Raw genomic sequence first — 24,954 nt, 5'->3', positions numbered from 1 at the left:
GCAACTTCACATTACTCTCACTCTCTGTTTATTCCCCCCTCCCCCCATTTTCCACCACCCCTTCCCTCTCTCCTTCAACTTCTCCCCTCTCTTTGTACCGGTTTATTATTTACCGAGACGAGGTGAAAAGCCTACCATCCCAATGGATCGTTCCAAACGTAAATATGCTGAAGTAGTAATGTGGGGAAGTAAACCCATCAAGTGCAAGGGCCATGCTGATGTAGTTTGGGAGATTACGAGTTCTTATCTCTTAAGAGAAGTCAGTTCAGGAGTCTGATAACAGTGTTCAAGAAGCCATCCTTTGTTCTGGTGATTTGTGCTCTCTGCTTTTGTATCTCCTGCCCAGCAGGAGAAGGAGGCCATTTTGTTGTGTTTCTGTCAGTCTCAATCTCAGAGCACCTTCTCGGGGGGGGGGGGGCATGGTAGTATAAAGGTTAGCATAAGGTTTTACAGTGCCAGCGATCAGGGTTCAGTACCCACGTCTGACTGTTTGGAGTTTGTGCATTCTCTCAGAGACCTCATGGGTTTCCTCCAGGTCCTCCTGATTCCTCCCACGTTCCAAAGACGTACTGGTCATGGTTAGTAATTTTGTCGGTGCTATGTTGGCACCAGAAGCATGGTGACACTTGCAGGCTACACCACACCACGTCCTCTGACTACGTTTGCCATTGGCACAAACCGCCCATTTCACTATATGTTTCAATGTACGTGTCACAAATAAACTAATCTTCAGAATCTTTTGATGATCCTGGGGCCATTGGGAAGTGAAGGTGGAGCTAATGGGAGGGAGGTGGGTTTGTGTTGGCTCTGATCACAACCTTCCAGAGTTTGAGCAGAGCAGTTGCTGTTCCAAGCTACAATTCCCTCATCCTTCCCTCTCCCTCCAGTGTCCATGAACAGCAGGAAGGACAAGTCCCTCCGCATCATGAGTGAGAAATTTGTGATGCTCTTTCTTGTCGCTGAGCCCAGAACAATCGCCCTCGACGCTGCTGCCAAGATTCTCATTGAAGAAGGTCAACCGGAGGCTGTGGACAGCAGCAAGTTCAAGAGTAAGTTGGAGGCTGTGTGGTTAAGGTGATCTGTGCCCCGATGTTCTGTGGAGACGGACGCTCTGAGATCTGTCACGGAAGGTTGTTGGCATTTGGGTTGGACAAGATGGTGCCAAGCCGCGGCCTCTGTTGAGGTCACGCCTCGGGTGGTTTTGGGGACGGGAGAGGAGAGGTGGACTTGGATCTGGGTTGTGGGACTGCTCAGGAGGTGAGAGGTGCATGGGGTGGTGGTAATAGAAGGGAAGCGAGGGAGGGGAGTGGGGTGTGGAGACTGAAGCAATGACCAGTATGCTTACGGGAGCCGCCTTGGGGGCAGCAGGGGTGGGAACTGCGCCTGATATTTTCAGAGACCTCACACTCATGACTGGCGCGGTGACTGTTGTCAGGCCTCCCACTGAAATTTCCCCAGCCATTCACTCTCCCATCTTCTCTTCTCCCCCCCCCCACCCCACCCCTCCAGCAAAGATCCGCAGACTCTACGACATCGCCAATGTACTGACTAGTTTGGGACTCATCAAGAAGGTCCACGTGAATGAACGGGGCCGGAAGCCGGTGTTTCAGTGGGTGGGGCCAGTCTGCCGAGACCAGCCTGATGGTGAGAGCTGTGGGCAACGTATTGATCTGGGTGGTGTGGGTTCCCTGTTGTGAAATCCCTGCCAAGGGGTATTACTGATGCTGTTCTGGTGAATTTGATGAAGAGTGGCTGTACATTAGTGAAGACTGGGTTTAGAGAACACCAAGGATAGGAATTAGTGTAAATGTGTGTTGTGTCTCTACAAAGTGTAATGCTATTGCGATGCCATCAACCTGGGTTCGGTTCTACCAATACCCATAAAAAGCTGTACATTCTCCCCTTGACCGCATGGGTTTCCTCTGGGTGCTCTGGTTTCCTCCCAAAATTCCAAAGACACGAGGGTTACTGAGTTGTGGGAACGTTGGGACGTGTGACAAATAATGCTAATCACTTTAAGATCATTATAGGAAGTATGTAGAAGGTACCAGGATTAGAGAGCATGTCTTATGAGGAAAGGGGGGAGTGAGCTTTGCAGTGTTGGGGGCAGAGAGGTGTATGAGATGATAAGAAGCGTAGGTAGTGGACAGACAATGCCCTCGTCCCAGGGCAGCAATGCCAGAGGGCATCTTTTTAAAGTGAGTGGAGAAGGGTTTAGGATGGGGGTATTGAAGGAAGTAACTCAAGAGAAGGCAGCTAAAAGGTCTGAAGGTAGATGAGTCACCTGGGCCAGATGGACTGCACTCCAGAGGTTTGAAATAGGTAGCTGAAGAGATTGTGGAGGCATTAGTAGTCAGAGAAAAGTACAGCACAGACACAAGCCCTTCAGCCCATCTAGTCCTTGCCAAACCATTTAAACTGCCTAGTCCCATCAATCCACTTCAGGACCATAGCCCTCCATGTCCCTGCCATCTATGTACCTATCCAGACTTCTCTTAAACATTGAAATTGAGCTCGCATGCACCACCTGTGCTGGCAGCTCGTTCCACACTCTCACCACCCTCTGAGTGAAGAAGTTTCCCCTCATGTTCCGTTAAACTTTTCATCTTTCACCCTTAACCCATGACCTCCTGTTGTAGTCTCACCCAACCTCAGTGGAAAAAGCCTGCTTGCATTTACCTATCTATACCCCTCATAATTTTGCATACCTCTCTCAAAGTTCCCCTCATTCTCTTGCACTACAGGGAGTAAAGTCCTAACGTATTCAGTATTTCCCTAAAGCTCAGATCCTCAAGTTCTGGCAACATCTTTACCCTATACCCCTCATAATTTTATATACCTCTATCAAATCTCCCCTCAATCTTCTACGTTCTAAATAATACAGTCCTAAACTCTTCAATCTTTTCTTATAACTCAGGTCCTCCAGTCCCAGCAATATTCTTGTAAATTTTCTCTGTACTCTTTCAACCTTATTTACATCTTTCCTGTAGGTGAGTGACCAAAACTGCGCACAATACGCCAAACTAGGCTTCACCAACATCTTAAAAAAAACTTCAACATAACATCCCATCTCCTGTACTCTATATATTGATTTATAAAGGCCAATGTGCTAAAATCTTTATGTCCCAATCTGTGCCGCCACTTTCAATGAGTTATGGGCCTGTGATCCCAGACCCATTTTTTCTACCACGCTCCTCAGTGCCCCACCGTTCACTGCATAAGACCTACCCCGGTTGGTCCTACCAAAGTGCAAAACCTCGCACTTGTCTGCATTAAGTTCCATCCGCCATTTTTCCAGCTGATCCAGATCCCACTACAAGTTCTGATGGTCTTCCTTGCTGTCATCTGCAAATTTGCTGATTCAATTAACCACATTATCATCCAGATCATTGATATCGATGACAAACCACAAAGGACCCAGCACCGATCCCTGCAGCACCCCACTAGTCACAGGCCTCCAGCCACTGAGGCAACCCTCTGATACCGATCTCTGGCTTCTTCAACATCCAATGTCTAATCCAATTTCCTATCTCATCTTGAACCTTCTTGACCAGCCTCCCATGCAGGACTTTGTCAAAGGCCTTGCTAAAGTCCATGTAGCCATCCTTCACTGCCTTGCCTTCAACTTTCCTGGTAATATCCTCAAAAGATTGGGTAGACACTACCTACCATGCACAAAGCCGGCATATAATTTTCTGGTTTATTTTAAGAGCCTTTCTTAAATAGTAAAACATGATTAGCTATCCTCCAATTCTTCACTACCTCATCTGTCACTAGATTCTGGAGGACTGGAAAATTGAAAATGTCACGTCACTGTTCAAGAACGGAGGGAGGCAGAAGAAAGGAAACTGTAGGCCAGTTAGCCGGACTTCAGCAGTAGGCAAGATGTTGGAGTCCATTACTAAGGATGATGTTTTGGGGCAGAGGATAAAATAGACCAAAGCCAGCATGGTTTCCTTAAGAGGAAATTTTGCCTGACAAATCTGTTATAAATCTTTGACAGTTGGTAGATGTTGTTCAGTTGGATTTTCAGAAAGCCTTTGAAAAAGTTGAAAGCACTTGAGGCTGCTAAACAAGATAAGAGCCCATGGTATAGCATGGATAGAAGATTCTGTTCCCAGTCAGCCAAAGAGTGGGTGTAAAGGTGGCCTTTTCTGGGTGGGTGCCGGTGACGAGTGGTTTTCAGCAGGGGTTGGTGTTGGGACCATCAGGATGATTTGAATGAAGGAATTGATGGCTTTATGGGCGATGGGAAGGTAGGTGGAGGGACTGAAAAGCGGTGAGTCTACAGATTGGAAGAATGGGTAAAGAAGTGACAGATGGAATACGGTGTAGGGTAGTCTGTGGTCATGCACTTTGGTAGAAGGAAAAATGGTGTAGACTATTTTCTAAGCGGGGGCAAATTCTGAAATCAGAGATGGGGTGGGGTCCCATGCAGGCATCCCTAAAGGTTAATTTGCAGGCTGAGTCAGTGGTAAGGAAGGAGGACTGGAATATATTCAGCAAGGATGATGTGCTGAGGCTCTATAAGGCATTGATCAGACTGCACCTGGAGTATCGGGAGCAGTTTTGGACCCTTGTCTAAGAGTGTGTGCTGGCATTGGAGATGATTCAGAGTAGGTTCATGAAAATGATTGTGGCAATGAAAGGGTTAACATATGATGAGGGCTCGGGGTCTATATTCACTGGAGTTTAGAAGAATATGGGAGGAGTTTATTGAAACCTATTGAATATTGAAAGGCCTAGAGGGAGTGGATGTGGAGAGGATGTTTCTGATAGTGGAGGAGTTGAGGACAAAAGGGCACCGAATAGAGGGATGTCTCTTTAGAAAAGAGATGAGGGGGAATTTCTTTAGCCAGATGGTGGAGAATCTGTGGAAATCATTGTCACAGACAACTGTGGAGGCAAGTCATTGGGTATATTTAAAGTGGCAGTTGATAGTTTCTTAATTAGTCGATGTGTCAAATATTATAGGGAAAAAGGCAAGAGAATTGGGTTGAGAGGAATAATAAATCAGCTTGATGGAATAGTGGAGCAAACTCTGGGCCAAATGGCCTAATTCTGCTCCAATATCTTATGATCATATGGTAGTTTTTTTTAAAGAGTGTGGTGGATGTGTGGGCGTCACTGCCAAGGTTGATGGTAGAGACATTGTTCACATTTAGGCCTTGGGTAGGCACATGGATGATGGAAAACTGGAGGGTTTTTCTCTGTGGAGAGGAAGGGGTTAGATTGATCATGGAGCAAGTTTATCTAGGTTGGTAAAACATCGTGGGCCAAAGTGTTCTATGTATGCACAATAATTAGCAAAGATTTGCTCAAAGTAAATTTATTATCAAATTATGTATATGTCACCTTGAGATTCATTTTCTTGCAGGCGTTTACAGGAAAGGAGAAATACAGTGATATTTTACGAGATGCTAAACAAAAGCAATGTGAAAAATAACATGCAAATAAAAATAAGACTGAGAAGATGAGAGTCTGTAGGTTGCGGAATCAGTGAGTTGTGGTGAGTGAAGTTACCCACTCCAGTTCAGGAGCCTGATGGTTAAGGTGTAATTACTGTTCCTGAACCTGTTGGTATGGGACCTGAGGCTTCTGTACCTCCTGCAAGGTGACTGGGGAGCCTGTTTCTTTGCTGCTTGGCCCCATAAGCACTCTGGCTCAGTCAACTGAGGAAACAATTAAGAGCCAACCGCATTAGCAAGCCTGGCCAATGTATCCGGAGAACAGCGCAGATGTCTTCTCCAAAGGACGTCGGTGAACCAGACCATTCAGATATTTCCTAATCCAGTTACTGATACCGTCTTTTCACTTTAGAGATTCATTTAATTACGTGTATTTAATCTCTCTGTCTGCCTCAGCAGGATTCAAACCCGTGGATCTGGGTCACTGCAGGGCAGTAACCTCAGTGCCTCCATTTGACGTCAGAATCAAATGTATTAGCACTGATTCGAATGCAGTGAAGGCCAGTGTTTTGTGGCAGCAGTACAGTGTAAAGACGCAATAACCACAAATGTTATCAATAATTAGTGCAAAAACAGAAATAAAAAGAAGGTAGTGTTCATGCACTGTTTGAGGATCTCTTGGCCGAGGGGAAGAAGCTCCACGGTAGCATAACAGTCAGTGCAATTGCCTTACAGCACCAACGATCGTGCATTGGGGTTCAATTCTCACTCTTCTTGAATAAGTAAGGAGGTCATACATTCTCCCCGTGACCATGCGGGTTTCCTCCAGGTGCTCCCAAACTCCAAAGATGTCCAGGTTCGGGTTAGTAAATTTTTGGCGGTGGAAGCACGGCGGCCACTTACGAGCTGCCCCTAGAGCAATCCCTGGACTGTGTTACTCGATGACGTGCTTCACTGCGTTTCGAGGTACGTGTGACAAATGGAGCTGATTTGCAAGCGTGTGTCTTCCGGCACCTGCAGCTCCTCCCTGATGGGACTTGCCCTTTTCTTGTGATTCCCAAATAAGCTGGGTAATGTGCATGAATTCAGTGGCTGCTTGTGGAGAGTATCGTGATTGGATGCATCGCAGCCTGGTACGGAAACACCAATGTCTAGGAATGGAAATGCTTCCAAACAATGGTGGATTTTGCCCGGTCCATCACGGGGGAAGCCCTCCCCACCACTCATCACAGTTACATGGAGTGTTGCCGTCAGCCATCATCAAGGGTCCCTGCCATCCAGGCCATGCTCCCTTCTCACTGCTGCCATCGAGAAGGAGGTACAGGAGCCTCAGCATCCACACCACCAGCTTCAGGAACAGTTACTACCTTCAATTGTCAGGCCCCTGAACCAGCGTGGATAATTCCACTCACCTCAACACTGAACTGATTCCACAACATATGGACTCAGTTTCAAGGGTTCTACAATTCGCCTTCTCAATGCTTAGTTATTTTTTTTGTAATTGCACAATTTGTCTTTTGTACCTTGGTTGTTAGCCGTTTATATAGTTCTTCATGATTCTATTGTTTCTTCTGCAGTGAATGCCTGCAATAAAATGGATCTCAGGGTAAAATATGGTGACATACATGTACTTTGATAATTTATTTGAACTTTGACCATTGTTAGAGTGAAGCACTGTTTTGATTCTCTACACAGGTCTGGCAGGTCACTCTGCCGTGTTGTCCATATTGTCCAATGCCACAGAAATGGCCACGCCAGTCACTGTGAATGGAGGGAGGAGAATGTTTAGTCAAGGGGCGATTGGTTCTCTAAACAGTGCCCCAGCTAAGCAGTTGACAACTCAGTCACCACCCTGCAGTCCTCAAAGAGACAAAAGATGTGTCTTCGGTATAGGGACGAGACTGTCCCTGGCCATAATCAACCTGTTTCTGCCACCCCTATTCAATGGACTTCAAACTGGCCTGTGGTGATACTCCAGTCTATTTGCTATCTTGTCAAGAATTCCTGCCGTTTTCGACTCTGAACTTGCTGCATTCAAGAGACCCCACACGTCAGTAAGCACATGTACAATTTTGATCCTCCTTAGTATAATGCAATGGAGCACTACAGCACAGAAAAAGGCCCTTCAGAATGGCCCATCTCATCCATGCCAAAATGTTACTCTGCCAAATCCTATCGACCACAGCTCTCCATACCCCTTCCATCAATGTACTTATCTGAATTTCTCTTAAATGCTGGAAATCAAACCTGCATCCACCACATCTGCTCACAGCTTGTTCCACAGTCTCACCACCCTCTGAGTGAAGAGGTTCCCTTTAAACCTTTCACCCTTAACCTCCAACCTCTTCCTAGTCTCGCACAACCTCAGTGGAAAAAGCCTGTTTGCATTTACCCTATCTACACCCCTCATAATTTTATAGACCTCCGTCAAATCTCCCCTCATTCTCCAACACTCTTAAGGAGTAAAGTCCTGACCTATTTAACCTTCCTCTATAACGCAAGTTCTAGCAGCATCCTTATAATTTTTCTCTGTACTCTTTTAATCTTATTGATATCTTTCCTGTAGGTAGGTGACCAGCATTGCACACAGTGCTGTAAATTAGGCCTCTCTAATATCTTGAACAACTTCAACATAACATTACAATTCCTAGACTTAATAGTCTAATTTTTGAAGGCCGGTATTCCAGAAGCTCAGTTTATGAACCTATCTACCTGTTTCCCTCTACTGCACTCCACAGTACGGTCGTTCACTGTGCAAGTCCTACCCTGGTTTGTCCTACCAAAGTGCAACACTGCAGTGAACGCAGTGATTGTCGGGCCCCTGAACCAGCTTGTCTGCAGTCAGTGGATACCAAGTGTTGGAAGGCGTCCCCAGAAGAGATTTGTTAGGATAACTCCCGGGATAAGAAGATTGTCCTACTATAGGCAGCCTAAAAAATTAATCTATATGCTTCCAAGCTTAGAAGAATGAGAGGCGATTTTTTTTTTTTTTTGAAGCATGCAAAATATTGGAGTTTGAAAGGTTAGATGTTGAGATGTTTCTGCTAGTGGGAGAGTGTGGATCAAGGGAGCACAGTTACAAAATAAGATGAGACTGTGAGTCGAAACTTCTCACGGGGGGGGGGGCGGGTGGATCTCTGAACCTCTCTACCTGGTAGGTATGGAGGCAGATACCGATCAAGGAGAACTGGAACAAAAGAATCAGATTCGGGTTTATAATCTCTGACATATTGTGAAATTTGTTGTTTTGTGGCAGCTGCAGTGCAAGACATAAAATATACTACAACTTGCAATGTATTCTCTTAACAAATTCAATAAGAATTGCAAATGCGGAGCAAGGGGACATCAGGCCAGCATAGCTAATGGCATTGAACGGCGAGGCATGCTTGAAGAGCCCGGTGGACCACCGCTATATCCTTGCGTGTAAAGGCAGTGCTCAGGAGCAGGAGTTGACCATTTGAGACCATAGTGAACAGCAAATGCAGAGGGTACAGGGACAGGAAAGGAACTCGTCTGACTGAACCACCTGGTCGACAGCACTCTGTGTTTCTTTAACCATTTTTATAACGGGCAAAACCAGAAATTGTTGGAAGTAATTCAGCCTGAACTGTTGACTCTTTTTTTCTGTCCACAGTTGTCACCTGAGTGTATCCAGCATTTTATTTTGGATTGCCGGCATCTAGCTGTTTTTGTTTTAATTCTATTCGTATTGGTTAGGTTATAGAATTCCTGTGTGTGTTGGGCTCTGTTTCTCTCTCAGCCCCCCTCTCACGAGTGTGGGGGGGGGCAGGATAGAGCATGCTTGAGTGGGGGGAAGAGAGCGAGGCCCCCCGCTCTGTCTGCCAGTCCCTCCTCCCCCCCCAGTTGGCTGGCCTATCTCCCCTCTCACCCACCTTCTGTCTCACTCTGTACTTTTGACTGCAAGTGTTCACCTTTAATTTTTTGCTGTGGCTCTCTCCTGCAGCAAGAGCGTTGGATGCGGTGGGCTCCTCCGGTAAAATGGCTCAGCTTGTTGCAGCTTGTAAGCTCCAGTTTGAAGAAGACAATAAGTAAGTTCTTTCTGTGTTTGTTTGTCCCACCCTGGCCCCACCGGCTCTCCCGGACCCAGACACACACTGGGGCAGCCGGCAATTGGAACCCAGCTCATTGTGGATGGGGTGGCACCACGGTGTGGCCGACAGAGTTGCTGCTGCTTCGCATCGTCAGAGAATCGGGTTCAAACCTGATCTCCAATACTGTCGGTGTGGAGTCTGTATGCTCTCCCAGTGACTGTATAGTGCTGGGGTTTCCTCCCTCACCCCGAGGCTGTGCGGGTTGGTGGGTTGATTAGCTGCCATGGGTGGCCCTGATGTGGAGGTGAGGGATAGTTGATGGAGGTGTCAGAAAAATAAAATGGGATCAGTGTTGGACTGGAATAAATGGGTTTTCATGGAGTTGATGGGCTGAAGGGCTTGTCTCTTTCGTTGTATCTCTGATTCTAATTTATATTGTGCAGTGAGGGTGAAATGAAAACGCAAGGTAGACATACAGTATAACTGATAACATAGTATTTTATTCATCTTTGCAACAATGCTTAGGGGTATATTTTGTCAGAATCAAAGAGGCATAATTAGACAAGAAACTGATAACCCAGATGTAGGAAGAAATGTTGGGTAAAGAGTTAGTGTAAACTGCTGTCTAAAGGAGACAACGAGGTTTAGGGAGAGGAAACCGTACATCCAGCAACTGGAGACGCTACCAGACAACAAAACAGAATGCACAAAGGGCGAATGGGGCCCTTGGGATTACACGCAACCATGTTCAGATGAGTGTCGGGCGATTCAATTAGCTTTTTGCCTCTGGATCCTCACTGGGAAGGGGTTCGTTCCCTCTGGGTCCTCACTGGGAAGGGGTTCGTTCCCTCTGGGTTCTCGCCAGGGAGTCGGCACTCCCTCTGGGTCCTCACTGGGAAGGGGTTCGTTCCCCCTGGGTCCTCACTGGGAAGGGGTTCGTTCCCTCTGGGTTCTCGCCAGGGAGTCGGCACTCCCCCGGGTCCTCACTGGGAAGGGGTTCGTTCCCCCTGGGTCCTCACTGGGAAGGGGTTCGTTCCCCCTGGGTTCTCGCCAGGGAGTCGGCACTCCCCCTGGGTCCTCACTGGGAAGGTGTTCGTTCCCCCTGGGACCTCACTGGGAAAGGGTTCGTTCCCCTGGGTCCTCACTGGGAAAGAGTTCGTTCCCTCTGGGTTCTCGGCAGGGGAATTGGAGTTCCCTCTGGATTCTCACTTGCAGAGACAGATTGGGAAGGAGCAGAGGGTGCTGAAGGTTTTGGACCTGGGCTGAAGCAGCTGTGGTTAATTTGGATGAGTGGAAAGGAGACTGAGTTCCATGTTAATATCGGGCAGGAGTCTTAGATCCCACACCACCAGATTCAGGAACAGTTTTACCTCAGGCTGTCGAACCAGTGTGAGTAACTTCACTCACCTCAATGTTGAACTGGTCCCACAGCCTATAGCCTCACTTTCAAGGACTCTCAGCTCATATTCTCATATTACTTTTTATTTATATACAATAGTTTATCGTCTTTTGTACGTTGGTTGTTTGTCAGTCTTTGTTTATCTATAGTGTTTAATGAAAAATCAATTGCATTTCTTTTTTCCTGTAAATACCTGCCACACAATGGGTGGCACGATAGCGTGATGCTTTGCGTAACACTATTACGGCGCCAGCATCCCGGGTTCAAATCTGCCGCTCTCCATAAAGAGTTCGTGCTCTCTCCCTGTGTCTGCGTGCCTTTCTCACGCACACCCACGTTTCCTCCCATGTTCCAAAAACACATGGGTTGCTAAGTTAGAAACATAGAAAACCTACAGCACAATACAGGCCCTTCGGCCCACGATGCTGTGCCAAGCGTGTACTTCTTTAGAAATTACCTAGGGTTACCCATAGCCCTCTATTTTTCTAAGCTCCATGTATCTGTCCAGGAGTCTCTTAAAAGACCCTATCATATCTGCCTCCTCCAAGTTAATTGATCACAGGGGTGTAATGGGGTGGTGTGGGCTTTTTGAGCCAGAAGTGTGTTGTATCTCCGAACTTAGAAAAATATTCTCGAGGCAGTATATGTGTACTTTGATAATAAATTTACTTTGAACTTTTGAGTTACTCTTCCTGAAGCAGCTTTCCTTTTTTCTTCCCGTACTTGCTAGAAACTCTGAGTCTCGCCCAAGGGGTGGAGTTAGCCAGCCAGAGGCTGCTCCTTTGGTGGTTGCCTCTTCCATTGCCTCCCTCGCAAAGCTCCCAGCCCCGAGTGACCAACTGTGGACTTCCTGCCTTCCCGTGAAGGGTTCCGCCGTGCCCCAATCCACTGCACCCGGCTCGGACGAAGGCTGCCCCATTTTCCACAGGGGCCAGCCCTTCGTCCTGCTGCAGAGCCTGCCCTCGACTCCCGTCCTCGTGATGTATGGCAACGTGGATGCCAGCTCTGAGTCCCGGCCGTCTGAACAAGGAGGGGTATCGCCACTTGGGTGCAGGGAGCAGAGGGCTGGCAGCTGCCGTAAGCGCAGTCCTGCACAACAGCATTCATTCCCTTACGGACAAGGGCAAGACAGTGAACCCTACACAAAACGGCAGAAAGCTCACGGTTCCATTGAATGTGAATCGGCCGGGAACTTAGCTTCAGTACAATCTGCAGACAAGGTACGAAGTTGAAACAGAAAGTTATTGATTGTGTTAAATAATTCTCTATTTGCAGCTCTTTAGTACAGTGGATTCTGGTTAATTGGGTCACATCGGGACCAGTGCATTTAGACTCAATTAAGCGACTGCCCCAATTTGCTGAAGTTTCATGGAAATAGTTAAAAAGGGATAATAAAGACAAGCTGAGTAGCACATTATATATTTAAATGAAGTACAAAACAAATTAGGTTACTACCAATACTACTACAGTACTGTAAAACTGTTTATTTCCTAATAGTTATTGATGGAGAAATTAATTCCATGTACACTGCCATGTTCTTTAAATGAATAAAGTCAGCACAGACACTAGTGCAGTTAATGACCTGTCTTCATAAAATTCTTTCAACTGCATCTTCCAAATCTTCATTTTCTTTGTAACATTCAAGATGGTTGTTGACACCTTTTAAGTTCTTCATAGTTCCTAACTTGTTGAAGTAGTGAAATAGTTTTATTTGTATTCCCAGCTGTTTCTGATGTCTCCAAGCCTGACTGCAGGAAACAAAACAATTCAGAATTGTCTTGCTACTGAGTTCTCACTAACTCTGACAAAAATCACTGCTTTTTGAACGCAAACACAACTAGCACGATTTTTTAAAACTTCGCTCGAAGCATGGTGTATTGTCTAACAGCCATTTGAGTGCACGTGACTGAAGCTAGTTAGAAACTGTTTGGCAACAGTCTCCTGTCCCAAACAGAGGAAATCCCAGCAATGCACTCAAAACGCTGGAGGAACTCAGCAGGCCAGGCAGCATCTATGGAAAAGAGTAGAGTCAATGTTTCGGGCCAAGACCCTTCAGCAGGACAGATTTCCAGCATCTGCCAGTTTTCTCTCATTTGAGATTCCCAGCTATTTTCTCAATTTTTTTTGTTCATTAGGAGTTGTCCCAAATAAGCAGCTGCCCTGAGTAACCAATGGTCCAATTAACCAGAATCCACTGCATACATATTTTCCCAATAACACTTTTTGGTGCACAGATCTTTTTTTTTGGCTGTAATTTCAATTACCATTACTTAAGGGTCTCAGCTCAAAACATCAACTGTTCATTTCCATAAATGCTGGCTGCCCTGCTGATTTCCTCCGCCACTGTGTGTGTGTGTGTGTGTGTGTGTGTTGCACTGGATTTCCAGCATCTGCAGAATTTCCTGATAAAGGAATTTGAGCATACTCAAGGTTACCGATAGGTCATTATCTGTGATTAATGTCAACAACTAGTGAATTTCTGTATAAAAATGGCATTTCTTTGTTCAGACTTTAGAATTGTGTGGAGGCAGGGGCCGGGTTGTTCTACTTCTGCACAAGTAGTTGAATGAGTGAGAGTTTTCAAAGTTTCCCTTTAATCAGCGATGACATCGGAATACTGTTTTTCTATATTTAACCCATTTCTGTATTTATTTTGCAAAGGAGACACCACTCCGGCACGGAGCCCTGGGCGGTAGTTCAGAGGGCTCGACTGTGGTTACTGGGACCTCTGCTCAGTCCGCAGCTCGCGAACTGGCGTTTAGGTCTGTCTCGATGGGAGCACAGGAGGAGGAGAAACCGGATCACTCAAAGACGCTGGAGAACGGCTCCTCAGCACCGCCTCGGGTGAACGACGGGAATCAGGAGGTGAGTTGGGGAGACCTTTTACAGGGGCCCGGTCTGACTTGGGGTTGGTGTCCAGCTGCGTGGGGTGGGCGAAGAAGGGAAAACGAATGGCCATGGTCTTTTTTTTTCACCTGGCCAATGAAGTCTGAAACTAGAGAGCATGGGCTTGAGGTGAAAGGAGAGAAATCTAAAGGGGCCTGAAGGACAACTCATTCTCCCTGTGTCTGCATGGGTTTCCTCCTAAGTCCAAAATGCATGCAGCTTGGCAGGTTAATTAGCGACGGTAAATTGTGCCTAGTGTGTAGGTGAGGGGCGAAATTTGGCGAGAGTCAATGGAATGTAGGGAGAATTTTTTTTATTTTAGCGGGATCAGCATAGGTTGAGGGTAACAGTAAGTGAATATAGATCATCAGGCGCAGCATGGGCTAGGCCATTGGGCACACCATGTGCTAACTTTGCCAGTTTACACAACATGTTCTCCTGTGTATCATCCATAATCCCTCCATCCCCTTCTTATTCATGTGTCTGTCTAAAAGCCTCTTAAACTCCACCTTTACTGCCTGATTTCACGGCTTCCCGGGTAACCCACTCCAAAGACCCACTGCTCTCAGTTTTAAAAAATAATAATAACTTGCCCCTCACATCACCTTTAAACTTCCCACCTTCAATTAAGGTTTAAAGCATGTCCTCTGATGCTTGACATTTCTACCCAGGGGAGCATCAGGGAGAATTCACAGCGGCCAATTCAGCTCCCGGCTCAGAAAGCTGCAGGTCTGTTGCTGAAGACAATACCACCACACTGATCGAGTATGGCTCCATGAATGAGTCATACATTTCCATATTTTCTTCAGACATTTGATCGATCATGACTGTGCTAGCTCTCTGGGCAATTCCACTCCCCATTAGAATCACAGAGCACAGATAGGGAAAAGATTCTGACTGTCTACCAACGTTCTTTCCAATCTGAAATGACCAGGGTTCTCAAAAATCTTATGCTGTGCAACCACAAAATAATCTGCAGATGCTGGGGCCAAAGCAACACTCACAACAAGCTGAGTTCCTCCAGCTTTTTGTGAGTTATGCTATGCAATTTTTTGTTTTGCAGCGACAACATGTGCACGCTGAATTGTTCTTGTAAATATTTCTCATAGCTGCACATTTCCTGATCTCATGACTTTTCAGGGCAGCAGTTTCTACTGTTTCATTAAGCCATGCTGCTTTAAATGAACTAGCAATTCTTTTCCGCTTCATGCCCTTTGCTGTTTTGGAATTCAATATAGTGAATCAATAATTTCTCCAATAAAAACAGTACAAATAAGCCAGTTCTAAAATCTGCAGACAAATCATCACAAACTCTGCGTTGTCAACACCGTTCACATCAGCAACCAGAAAAGGAAATGTGATTGTGTACGATGTGAAATATACTTAACATGCCAACGAGGTGGAGGGTGACAACCTTTTCTGCAGTTTAAATTCCTTTGTGCGCTAGTAGCCAAAGAAGTACACACGCACACATCTGAGCAGGAACATTGCTGTCTGCCCTATCTATGCCTCTCACGATTTAAAAAAAAACCCTGTCTCATTTCCCTCAGCCTCGGATGCACCCACGTTTGTGTTTGATGGTCAGTGTACTCTTGGCATTATAGTCAAATGTACCGTGAAAAGGCTTTCTATTATGTGGATTCAGATTGTTCCACACAACTACACTGAGGCAGTAAAAAGAAAATGGAGAAGCAACATCCCATATTCTGTCTGGGTCGCCTCCAACCTGATGGCAGGAGCATAGATTTTTCCAACTTCTGGTCATTTCTCCCCCCTCCCCCTTCTTAGCCCTTCTCTTCTCTTCTCACCTGCCCATCACCGCCCTCTTGTGTCCCCCCCGCTTCACTTTCTCCCCGGTCCTCTCTCCTCTAATGATTCCTCCTTCTTCAGCCCTTGACCTCTTCCACCTGTCACCCACCAGCTTCTGACTTCATCCCTTTCCCCACCTACCCACCTTGCCCCTCACCCGGTTTCACCTATCACCTTCGAGCCTGTACTCCTTCCCTTCCTCTCACCACCTTATTCTGGCTTCTCCCCCCTTCCTTTCCGGTCCTGTGCTCAAATTGGTGACTAATTATTCCCCTCCACCGATGCTGCCTGGCCTGCTGAGATCCTCCAGCATTTTGTATATTGCTCAGTGCAGAACAGACAATAACTATTGCAGTTACAGAGGAAGTGAAGTGTAGGCAGACGGAGTCCAAGGCTCGTGACAAGTAGGTTGGGAGATTCATATTCAAATTTGATTAGATGCGTGAATATGGAGAGTTAGCAATGAAATACAGGGGGAGGACATTTAGTATAAATTAGAATCAAGATCATGGGCTGAATGGCCAATCCTATCAAGATGAGCTTTTCACACTGGGTAACTGTAGGAAAAGAGAATCTCTGATCAATTGTTTTGGGATGAGGAAGGGCAAAGGAATAAAATGCTTGTGCTGTTGGGCTGGAAAACTGATGCTCCTGTGTCTCTCTTCTCTCCTCTCCCTCCCACCAGCCTCCGTCCTCCCGCGTTCCCAAGTCGTTCCTCACCGGCAGTCAAAGTGGATTACCCGAAAACGGCCCCTGCTATTGCCTGCCTGCTGCCTCTGGTAAGTGTGAAAGAACCACCTTTGTGGTCACCTTTCTCCCCAGGGTGGGGGACAATGTAAGAGGGTCTGGGTCTGGTGAATGGGACAAGATTTAAAGGGGACCTGAGGAGCAATTGTTCCATGCAGTGTTGGTCAGTGTGGAGTGAGCTGCCAAAGGAAGTGGCTGAGGTAGATGCAACAAGTTGTAAAGGACTTTTGGACTGGGGATATGCAGGGAAATGGAACTAGCTCAGATGGGCATCTCAGGCAGCATGGACCAGATGGGCTGAAGGGCCTGTTTCTGTGCTGTATCACTTCAGCTCCATGACCTGTAGGCTCTCTTCCTCCATTGTGTGCAGTTCTAGTGCTCTCAGCATAGGAAGGATGTGGAAGCTTTAGAGAGGATGCGGAGGAGTTTTACCAGGATGCTGCCTGGGTTAGAGAGCAGGTCTTATGGAGATAGGCTGAGCAAGCGAGGGCTTTTTTTTTCCTCTTTGGAGTGAAGGAGGATGAGAGGTGATTTGATAGAGGTGTACAAGATGATAAGAGGCATAGAGTGAGTAGACAGCCAGAGACTTTTTCCAGAGCAGAAATGGCTGATACAAGTGAGCATAATTTTAAGGTGATCAGAGGAAAGTGTGGGGGGTTGTCACTGGTAAGTTCTTTACAGAGTTACGGCCTGCCAGTGCTGGTGGCAGAGGCCGATACATTAGGGGCACTGAAGAGACTCTTAGACACATGGATGACTGAAAAATGGAGGGCTATGTAAGAGGGAAGGGTGAGATTGATCTTGGTATAGGTTAGCAGGTCAGCACACCATTGCGGGCTGAAGGACCTGTATTGGGCCGTTTTGTTCTATGTTCTATTGGGTATTGCTGAATCTGCTGGGTTTCTGGAACAATCCAGATGATTCCATAGCTTTTTCTGTTGGGTACACAGACAACAGGAGGCAGATGTGGCTCTTTCACACCCCTTAGCTGGAGCGTTGGGTCGATTGGGAAGGTGGGTTTGTTGGTGAGACTGTTACCCGAGAGACTATGTCACTCCTGTGTCAAAGCGTTCTGCGCTAGAACACGATCGAAGAGCTTCCCACTGAGAATCAAACTCAGGTTTGTTGTCACTGACATGTGAAGCTTGTTGCTTTGCGCAGGATATTAAAAAATTACGATCAGTTAAATTTTTAAAAGGAGGTGAGGTAGATTCATGAGGGGAAGAAGCTGTTCCTAAAACGTTGTGTGTGTGTGTGTGTCTTCAAGCTCCTGTACCTCTTCCCTGATGGTAGTACCAAAAAGAGGCAAGTCCTGGATGGTGAGGTCCTTAATGATGGGTGCTGTCACCTCGAGGTGTCACCTTTTGAAGATATCCTCAATGGTGGGGAAGATTGTGCCCAAAGGTCCTGTTTGTTTGTTGTAAACTTCCAAGTTTGTGTGTTGCTGAAGCTGTATTATTTCTTTTTTAATCCTCTTCTCCCCCACCCCCTCCCATCCACACTTCAATCTCCAGGACTGAGTGACGTGAACCTGCTTCTCTCCGCTGCCCCCGGACGAGGAGGATTCGCCATTCCCCTGGGGCACCTCGCCCCCACCACCCTCCCTTACCAGGTGATGTTGCCTGTCCTGCTGCCCACCACCACGTCTGCGGGGGGCTCCCTCCTACCAGGCCTCAGCCTCCTCCCAGCTGCCCAGATTGTGATGGGGGGCGATCCCGTTTCGCCGCCGGCCAGCCCCACCGCCGGGTCGCCCACCCAGGAACGCCAGGTTTACTCAGCCACGATCGCTCCGTCCTCCAGGGAGAGTCCCCCTTCCAAGACTGAGACCTCTGCAGTCCAGCCTGTCACCGTCCTCAAGCTGCAGAGCCAGGTACACAGGGTTGGTGAGCAAGCTGGGGGGGGTGGGGGGGGTGGTGGGAGTTGGTCTGTGGTCTCGAGTCAAGGCGCGGTTATTGCAGGGGTACAGTGGAAGATTTGAAAAGCCATCACAGGCATGCAGATGCAGACAGCACACATTGTGCGTGAAGAGAAAAAGACTGCACCAGGCCAGGCCCCTGCTTAATCAGAGATATTTCCATAGCAGTACTAGAGGTGATCTGTAGTCTTCCATTGCTAAGACAGAGTTAAGATTGTGCAGGTCATTTCAAGAGCCTGAAAGTTCTCAGCCCAAACATCGACTGTTCCTTTCTCTACATGCTGGCTGACTTCCAATATTGTGTGTGTGTCTCTGTCTCTGTCTCTGTCTGTGTGTGTGTGTGTGTTGCTCTGGATTTCCAGCATCTGCAGAATCTCTTGTGTTTGTGTTTTGAAATACCACCTTTAGTTTTATTCACCCTGCTACAGGGAAGATGCCTCTAAACTGGAGAGAATGAAGAGATGATTCGTAGATGAATGTGCAGACATAAAGACAGAGCAGACAGCAGGGATTAGTTTAGTTGGGCATTATTGTCTTAAGTAGTTTAGCACAAAGTCGTGGGTCAAAGGGTATTTTCCTGTGCTGTAGTTTTCAATGTTCTAAAAGATTTACGAGGATGTTGCCAGGACTCGGGTCTGAATTATAGAGAGAGATTGAACAGGTTGGGATGTTCCAGTGAATAAAAGGTGTTCTTAGAGGTGTTTAATATTTGTGAGGGGCCTAGATAGAGTGAATGCACACACATTTTTTTTTTACCAGGTTTGGGGAATCAAGAACAAGAGAGCATTGCTTTAAGTGGGCGGGGGGGAGAGAATTTAATAGTATTTGGAGGGGCAACTTTTTACCCAAAGGATGGTCCGTATATGGAACGAGCTGCCACTGAAAGCATTTGAGACAGGTACGTTAACGATATTTAAAAGGCATTTGGACAGGTACAATTTTGAGAGATATGGGCCAAATTGGATGTGTATGTGGATAGGAACAGTTTAGAGCAGAGGTTCCCAACCTGCGATCCGTGAACCTCTCAGTTAATAGTAAGGCTCCATGCCATTTTAAAAAAAAAAGACTGGGAACCGCTAAATAAGAGGGAGGTGGGCCAAACAAGAGCAAATTGGAATCTTGGTCATCATGGACCGGTTGGGGGGAAAGGCCTCTTTCCGTGTCAGCAGAGTGAAGGGTTGGAATGGTCTCGCGTTTCTCAGTGTGCGCAGGGATGATTTGGAGAATACAACTGGACTCACTGTTCCTCTCTTCTAGTCTCCGGTAGCCGTGGCTGCCAGCGACGTTCAGCAGGCGAGCATGGAGACCTACTTTCACACACCTGTCCCCGTGCTACAGGGCAAGCAGCTGCAAGGGGCGCAGGTCAAGACAGCGTCGCCTGCCCAGCGCAAGTTGGAAATTGAGAACAGTCTCGCCAAGTAAACTCTCCAAATATGCCACCTCTCTCTTGTGGAGCTTCATCACTGGTGGAACGGTATATCTCTGCGGTGTTAGGGATTAAAATCCCCAGGCATTATTCAGTCTGCCCTGTCATTCTCCAGTCCGCTGACTCCACACTAAACCTTGATTGCATGTGGTCGGGCAGTGAATAACTGTGAAACAAGGAAGGCATCACTAAGAATTTTTAAACATTGTTTTCTTCCCGCAGTTTTTTGAGGGAGCTTTTATCATAACGCTATGATTTACATTTTAATATATTGAAGGTTGCCGGAAATATTTCCAGTGGCAAATTGGAGCCGTCTTCCCCTCCGGGTACCAAAAAGAACTTAAAACCACCCTTGAGTGCGGAAGGTCGAGGGCTCCAAGGTCAGGGAATGTTCAATCAACCACAACTGTTACGAGTGTTACTGACTCTCCTGAGGTAAACTTGCCTTTGCATTGGAGGTTGTCCAGCTCCTTAAAGGTGCAGGTTAGGAATGTGAATGTATCAAGCGACTGCAGAGTGCTGTGACGTGCTGGGTCTTCAGAGAGAGAGGTCTCCCCTCTCCTGACTAAAATCATCACATAGGAAGATCTGAGTGTTATTTTAATGTAATCATAAGGATACCTCAGCTACAAAAAGAGGGGATTTCCTCTTTTTATTTATTTATTGTTTAGCGATAGCACTTCGAGCCCAGCATCCCCAGTTAATCATGGGACAATTTACAATGACCATTTAACCTACCGGCACGTCTTTGGGTGGTGGGAAGAAAGCGGAGCACCTGACGAATCCCACCCATTCCACGGGGAGGATGTGCAGACTCTACTTACCGAGCAGTGACGGAATTGAACTCCGGAATGCCCGAGCTGTAGTTGTGTTGCGCTGAACTCATCTCCACGATTACGGTTCAAAGAAAGTTGTTGGACGTGGACACGCCCTGCTCCTTCCTAGCCTCCTGATCGGACACCAGTTCGAATCCCACCACACCGGGAGTATGAATTCGGATCCTTAAACCTGTCAATGAGCCAGTGGGATTGATGGTGATTGTCAGCTAAGGGACCAAGGAGACTGGAACCTGTGCAGGAAGCTATGTAGAGGTGCTTGATCAGAAAGAGGTTTCTCCTTCTATAATGCGTAGAACATCACAGCACAATACAGGCCCTTCAGCCCACAATATTGTGCTGACATTTTAACCTACTCCAAGATCATTCTAACGTTTTCCTCTCACATCAACTTCCAGGTTTTGTGGCAACAGTGCAGTGCAAAGATATAAATCTATAAATTGCACGAGTAAATAATTTTCGTATTTCCGAAAGGAAGTCACCAGTCTGAGCCTTGTACTGTAAATATTCATCTGGTGCCTTTAGGTGCCGAGTCCCAAGGATTCTCATTTTTTGAAATGAAGCAACATTTCCTTCCTAAATTATAACTTGCCCTCAGACCATAAGGCATAGGAACAGAACTGGGCCATTCAGCCCATCATGGCTGATATACAGTAATATCCCCCTCAACCCCATTCTCCTGCTTTCCCCCTTTAACCTTTGATACCGGTACTAATCAAGTACAATAGGTCCACAGCCACCTGTGGCAATGAATACCACAGATTCACCATCCTCTAACTAAAGAAGTAACTTACAATCTGTTCTAAAGGGATGTCCTTTTATCCTGAGTCAGCCCCACAGAAGGAAACATCCTCTCCACAACCACCCAGTGGTCCCCAACCACCAGGCTGCAAGGAAACGATATGATTTGGCGATATGAAATGATATGAGTCAGCTGCACCGTTCCTCATTCCCTGTCACGCACGGTTGAACTTGAACACCACCCCCCTGCCCCCGGTCGGCCGGTCCGCAAGAATATTGTCAATATTAAACCAGTCCACGGTGCAGAAAAGGTTGAGGGCCCCTAAACTAGACCTTTTAATGTTCAATAGGTTCGATGAGATCCCACCTCCCATCATTCTTCTAAACTCCAGGCCCAGGAAAATCAAACACTCCTCGTACGTTAACCCTTTCATTCCTGGGGTAGTTCTCGTAGACCTCATCTGGAGCCGCTCCAACGCCAGCACATCTTTTCTTAGATAGGGGCCCAAAGCTATAGTCCCCGTTCAGAAGTGCCTTATAAAGCCTCAGCATTGCATCTTTGCTTTTCATATTCTAGTCCTCTCGAAATGTCAGGCAAACTGTAGTGGCGCAAGCTGAAATGACAATAACAGAGTTAATCATGGAGGTAGGATTTTTGCCACTTGGTCTCTTTTCAATAGGTTTCAGCAGTGAGATTGCCCTCCCCTTCATTCTTCTAACCCCCCGTGGGTAGAGGACTGGTTATGTGATTATGGTTGCACGCAAGGGGGCGGTCATTATAAACAGTACCTACTTTGTTCCTAACAGGGCAAGTATGGCTTGGTAAAGGCCATGAAATTAAAAGTTAATGAAATCTCATGGTGTACCAATTCTTCTTGCCTCTTATTTACCCCTGAATTACTTGCCCCATCCCTGGTTGAAGCACTTGTTCTGGTATTTCCCAACCTCAACTTTTTCATCCCCCCACCTTACAACATCCCCCATTCTCTGACCGAGATTTCGATCATCTGACCTTTGCCTCTGCAGTGGAACTGTTAGCTATTACCCATTAAACATTAGCTACTCTGTAACTGGGCACGAATGGAAAGTGTTATAATTAATTCTGAGCTGTTGTGCCAATGAGAATATTGAATTATGATACTTGACGATTTGTAAAGTGTGTTTACATTATAATTATGAATGTGGTGCTAATTTTTGTCGTCTTAATGCTGGATTCTCTGACTTCCAATGGTGCCTGGATGCACTGTATGTATCGGGTGGACCTGTGTAGCTGCGTTCCTGACCCGAGGTTCTGCAGATGCTGGAAATCCAGAGCAGCACAAAATGCTGGAGGAACTCAGCAGGTCAAGCAGTGGAGAGGAATAAACAGTCAATGTTTCCTCGTCAGTTGGTTTATTGAATTAGTTCTTGCATTACCGTAAACACTTCGTCTGATGATTGGTCTTCATTGCTTCGTTAATGATGTTACCCAGAAATTAAGCCATTGCTTCACGGCATTGTAGCAGTTAGCATAACACTATTAGAGTGCCAGTGGCCTGGGTTCAATTCCGTCGCTCTCTAAGCAGTTTGTACATTCTCCCCATGACTGCATTAGTAAGTTAACACGGGTTAGTAAGTTAATTGGTCACTTGGTGTAACTAGGTGGTGTGGGCTCATTGGGCCGGAGGGGCCTGTTACCAAGTCTTATTTCCAAATACAATAAACTACAAACACTGATTTCTCCAAATCGGGCTAAACTGCTCCCACTGCTGTTCCTCTTCTCCTGATCCGCCACCTTCTTCCCACTATCCTGTTTCTATCCCTCCCCATCTCCATTCAGTCCATCTGTCCATCACCCCTATGCTGCTCCCACTTCCCCCTCCCTCTGCACTTGTCCCCCTGCCCCAGGGAACGGTGCAAGTCCTGATAAAGGTTCTCAGCCCAAAAACGTCAACTCTTTATTTCTGCCGAGTTCCTCCAGCATTCTGTCTGTGTTTCTCTGGATTTCCCTGAAGAATCTCTTGTGTTTAAGATGCCGGTGGAACTCAGCGGGTCAGGCAGCATCTGTGGAAGGAAATGGGCAGCTGACGTTTCAGACCTGCATCCTTCTGTGGGGTGGGGGGGGGGAGTAGGGAGAAAGAGGAGGCCCTGATGAAGGGTCTCAGCCCAAAACGTCAACTTCATTCTCTAGATTCTGCCAGCCCTGCTGTGCAGCCAATTAGGTACTGTAGTCTATCCTGTAGGAAACAGGGCAGCAAATTTGCAAGGACCAATGTGATAAAGACCAGACCTTGTTGCTGTGGTACCTGACCAACAGGAAGTGCATCCTGTCTTATTCTCTTCCTCCCACTGGTGTTCAAACGCAGTCCCCAATGGTACATCATGTAACCACCCGGTGCATGGTGGAAGACTTGATTGGCGGGGATCGTCTCGAATGTTTCCCTGGGTAATTCCACTTTCCTGCACTCTGGAATTTCAAATCTCTTGCTTCTGCGTAAATTCTTTGTAAAATAATGAAATAAAAACTGAACAAGTCAATTCTGCTTATTTCTTGTTGGCACAGTTATGCTTTAAGTTTGCCATGGACACGTACAAGATGTGGGAGCAGAATTTGTCCCATTGGGTCTGCTCTGCTATTCAGTCTTGATTGTTTTATCATACACAGAGTGTAAAAGTTGTGAAAACAGTTTCTTTTGCAGTGCCAATACATTGCAAACAAAAGTTAGAATTACACGTTGCATATGTGACCCTCAGGCTCACCCAGCTCGTGTTCGTCTCGGGGAAACAGCCTTCAGCCCCGCCAAACTGGGTGATCACGTTTGTGTGGATGCTGTGTAATGTACCCCCAGTTACAAACCCACAACGCAAAATATCAGACCGTACACCATATGCAATTAAATGATTGTACTTTTATGAATCTTAATCTGAATATAGGGTTAGTAATGAAAATAAAAAAGGGCCCAGTTCAAGTCAAAGTCACGTTGGAGCTCACTCAGTCGTCATTCTTCCCCCATCGACCTATCTACAGGGAAGATATTAATAAGTGTCACCGACCTTCGGACCCTCAGATCCCAGTCCACTCCGTCCGGTAGTCTACCAGCTCTCTCCACACACGTCTTCCCTCTTCATCTCTCCTCGACAAAAGACTGCAAAAAAAAAACATCCTTCCAGATACATGAGATAAAGCAACAATCTCTGATTGGTTAACATCCATACTATAGTCCTGTATCTCCAGCCATGACCCAAACATCGCTGCTACAGAGAAACCATTACCTCAGCAGTGAACATTACAGAGAAGCCATTACATTAGCCTTAGCAGTGAAACCTTACAAAGAAGCTTCACATGGCAAAATAAACAGCTGAAAGAGAAAATAAAATCTATGGAGGTGGCGTTATTAGGGTTTAGTGGTTAAGTTCCAGATCCTGTTGGCAGTAGGGAAGAAATTGTTGAACCTTGAGGTGTGTATTTTTGGATCCCTGGTGATGGATGTGGCCTTCCTGACACATCACTTTCGGGAGGATACACCAGCGTGGAACTTACACAGGGCATTAAGGAGTGGTAGGACAGAGAAATCTGGAAATACAGATCCACAATTCCGAGAAAATGCTGTCACGGATGCATAGGGTTGTAAAGAGAACTTTTGGTGCATTGATCTTCATAAATCAGAGTATTGAATACAGGATTTTGGGCTGTTACATTGAATTTGTTTATGTTGATGAGACCAAATTTGGAGTATTGTGTGCAGTTGTGATTAC

The 24,954-nt window shown here is 46.5% G+C and overlaps 1 protein-coding gene across 2 annotated transcripts in view; it reads left to right on the top strand.

Moving 5' to 3' along the window:
- Positions 1 to 23,726, top strand: part of LOC134351784 (transcription factor E2F7-like) — a 37,553-nt gene extending 13,827 nt beyond the window's left edge. The window contains exons 6-13 of one of the 2 annotated variants that reach the window (XM_063058452.1): positions 888 to 1,049; positions 1,510 to 1,644; positions 9,373 to 9,457; positions 11,590 to 12,079; positions 13,521 to 13,724; positions 16,240 to 16,333; positions 17,816 to 18,171; positions 19,474 to 23,726. In XM_063058452.1, coding sequence (XP_062914522.1) covers positions 888 to 1,049; positions 1,510 to 1,644; positions 9,373 to 9,457; positions 11,590 to 12,079; positions 13,521 to 13,724; positions 16,240 to 16,333; positions 17,816 to 18,171; positions 19,474 to 19,638 — 1,691 coding nt within the window. In that variant the 3' untranslated portion in view covers positions 19,639 to 23,726. The remainder of the gene's footprint in view (positions 1 to 887; positions 1,050 to 1,509; positions 1,645 to 9,372; positions 9,458 to 11,589; positions 12,080 to 13,520; positions 13,725 to 16,239; positions 16,334 to 17,815; positions 18,172 to 19,473) is intronic. The other variant, XM_063058454.1, reaches the window with a different exon arrangement.
- Positions 23,727 to 24,954: the final 1,228 nt, after the last annotated feature.

Source organism: Mobula hypostoma, chromosome 9 (assembly GCF_963921235.1).
Source record: "Mobula hypostoma chromosome 9, sMobHyp1.1, whole genome shotgun sequence".
Lineage (NCBI taxonomy): Eukaryota > Metazoa > Chordata > Chondrichthyes > Myliobatiformes > Myliobatidae > Mobula > Mobula hypostoma.
The sequence above is the reverse complement of the archived record's forward strand: the minus strand, read 5'-3'. Positions and strand labels throughout refer to the sequence as shown.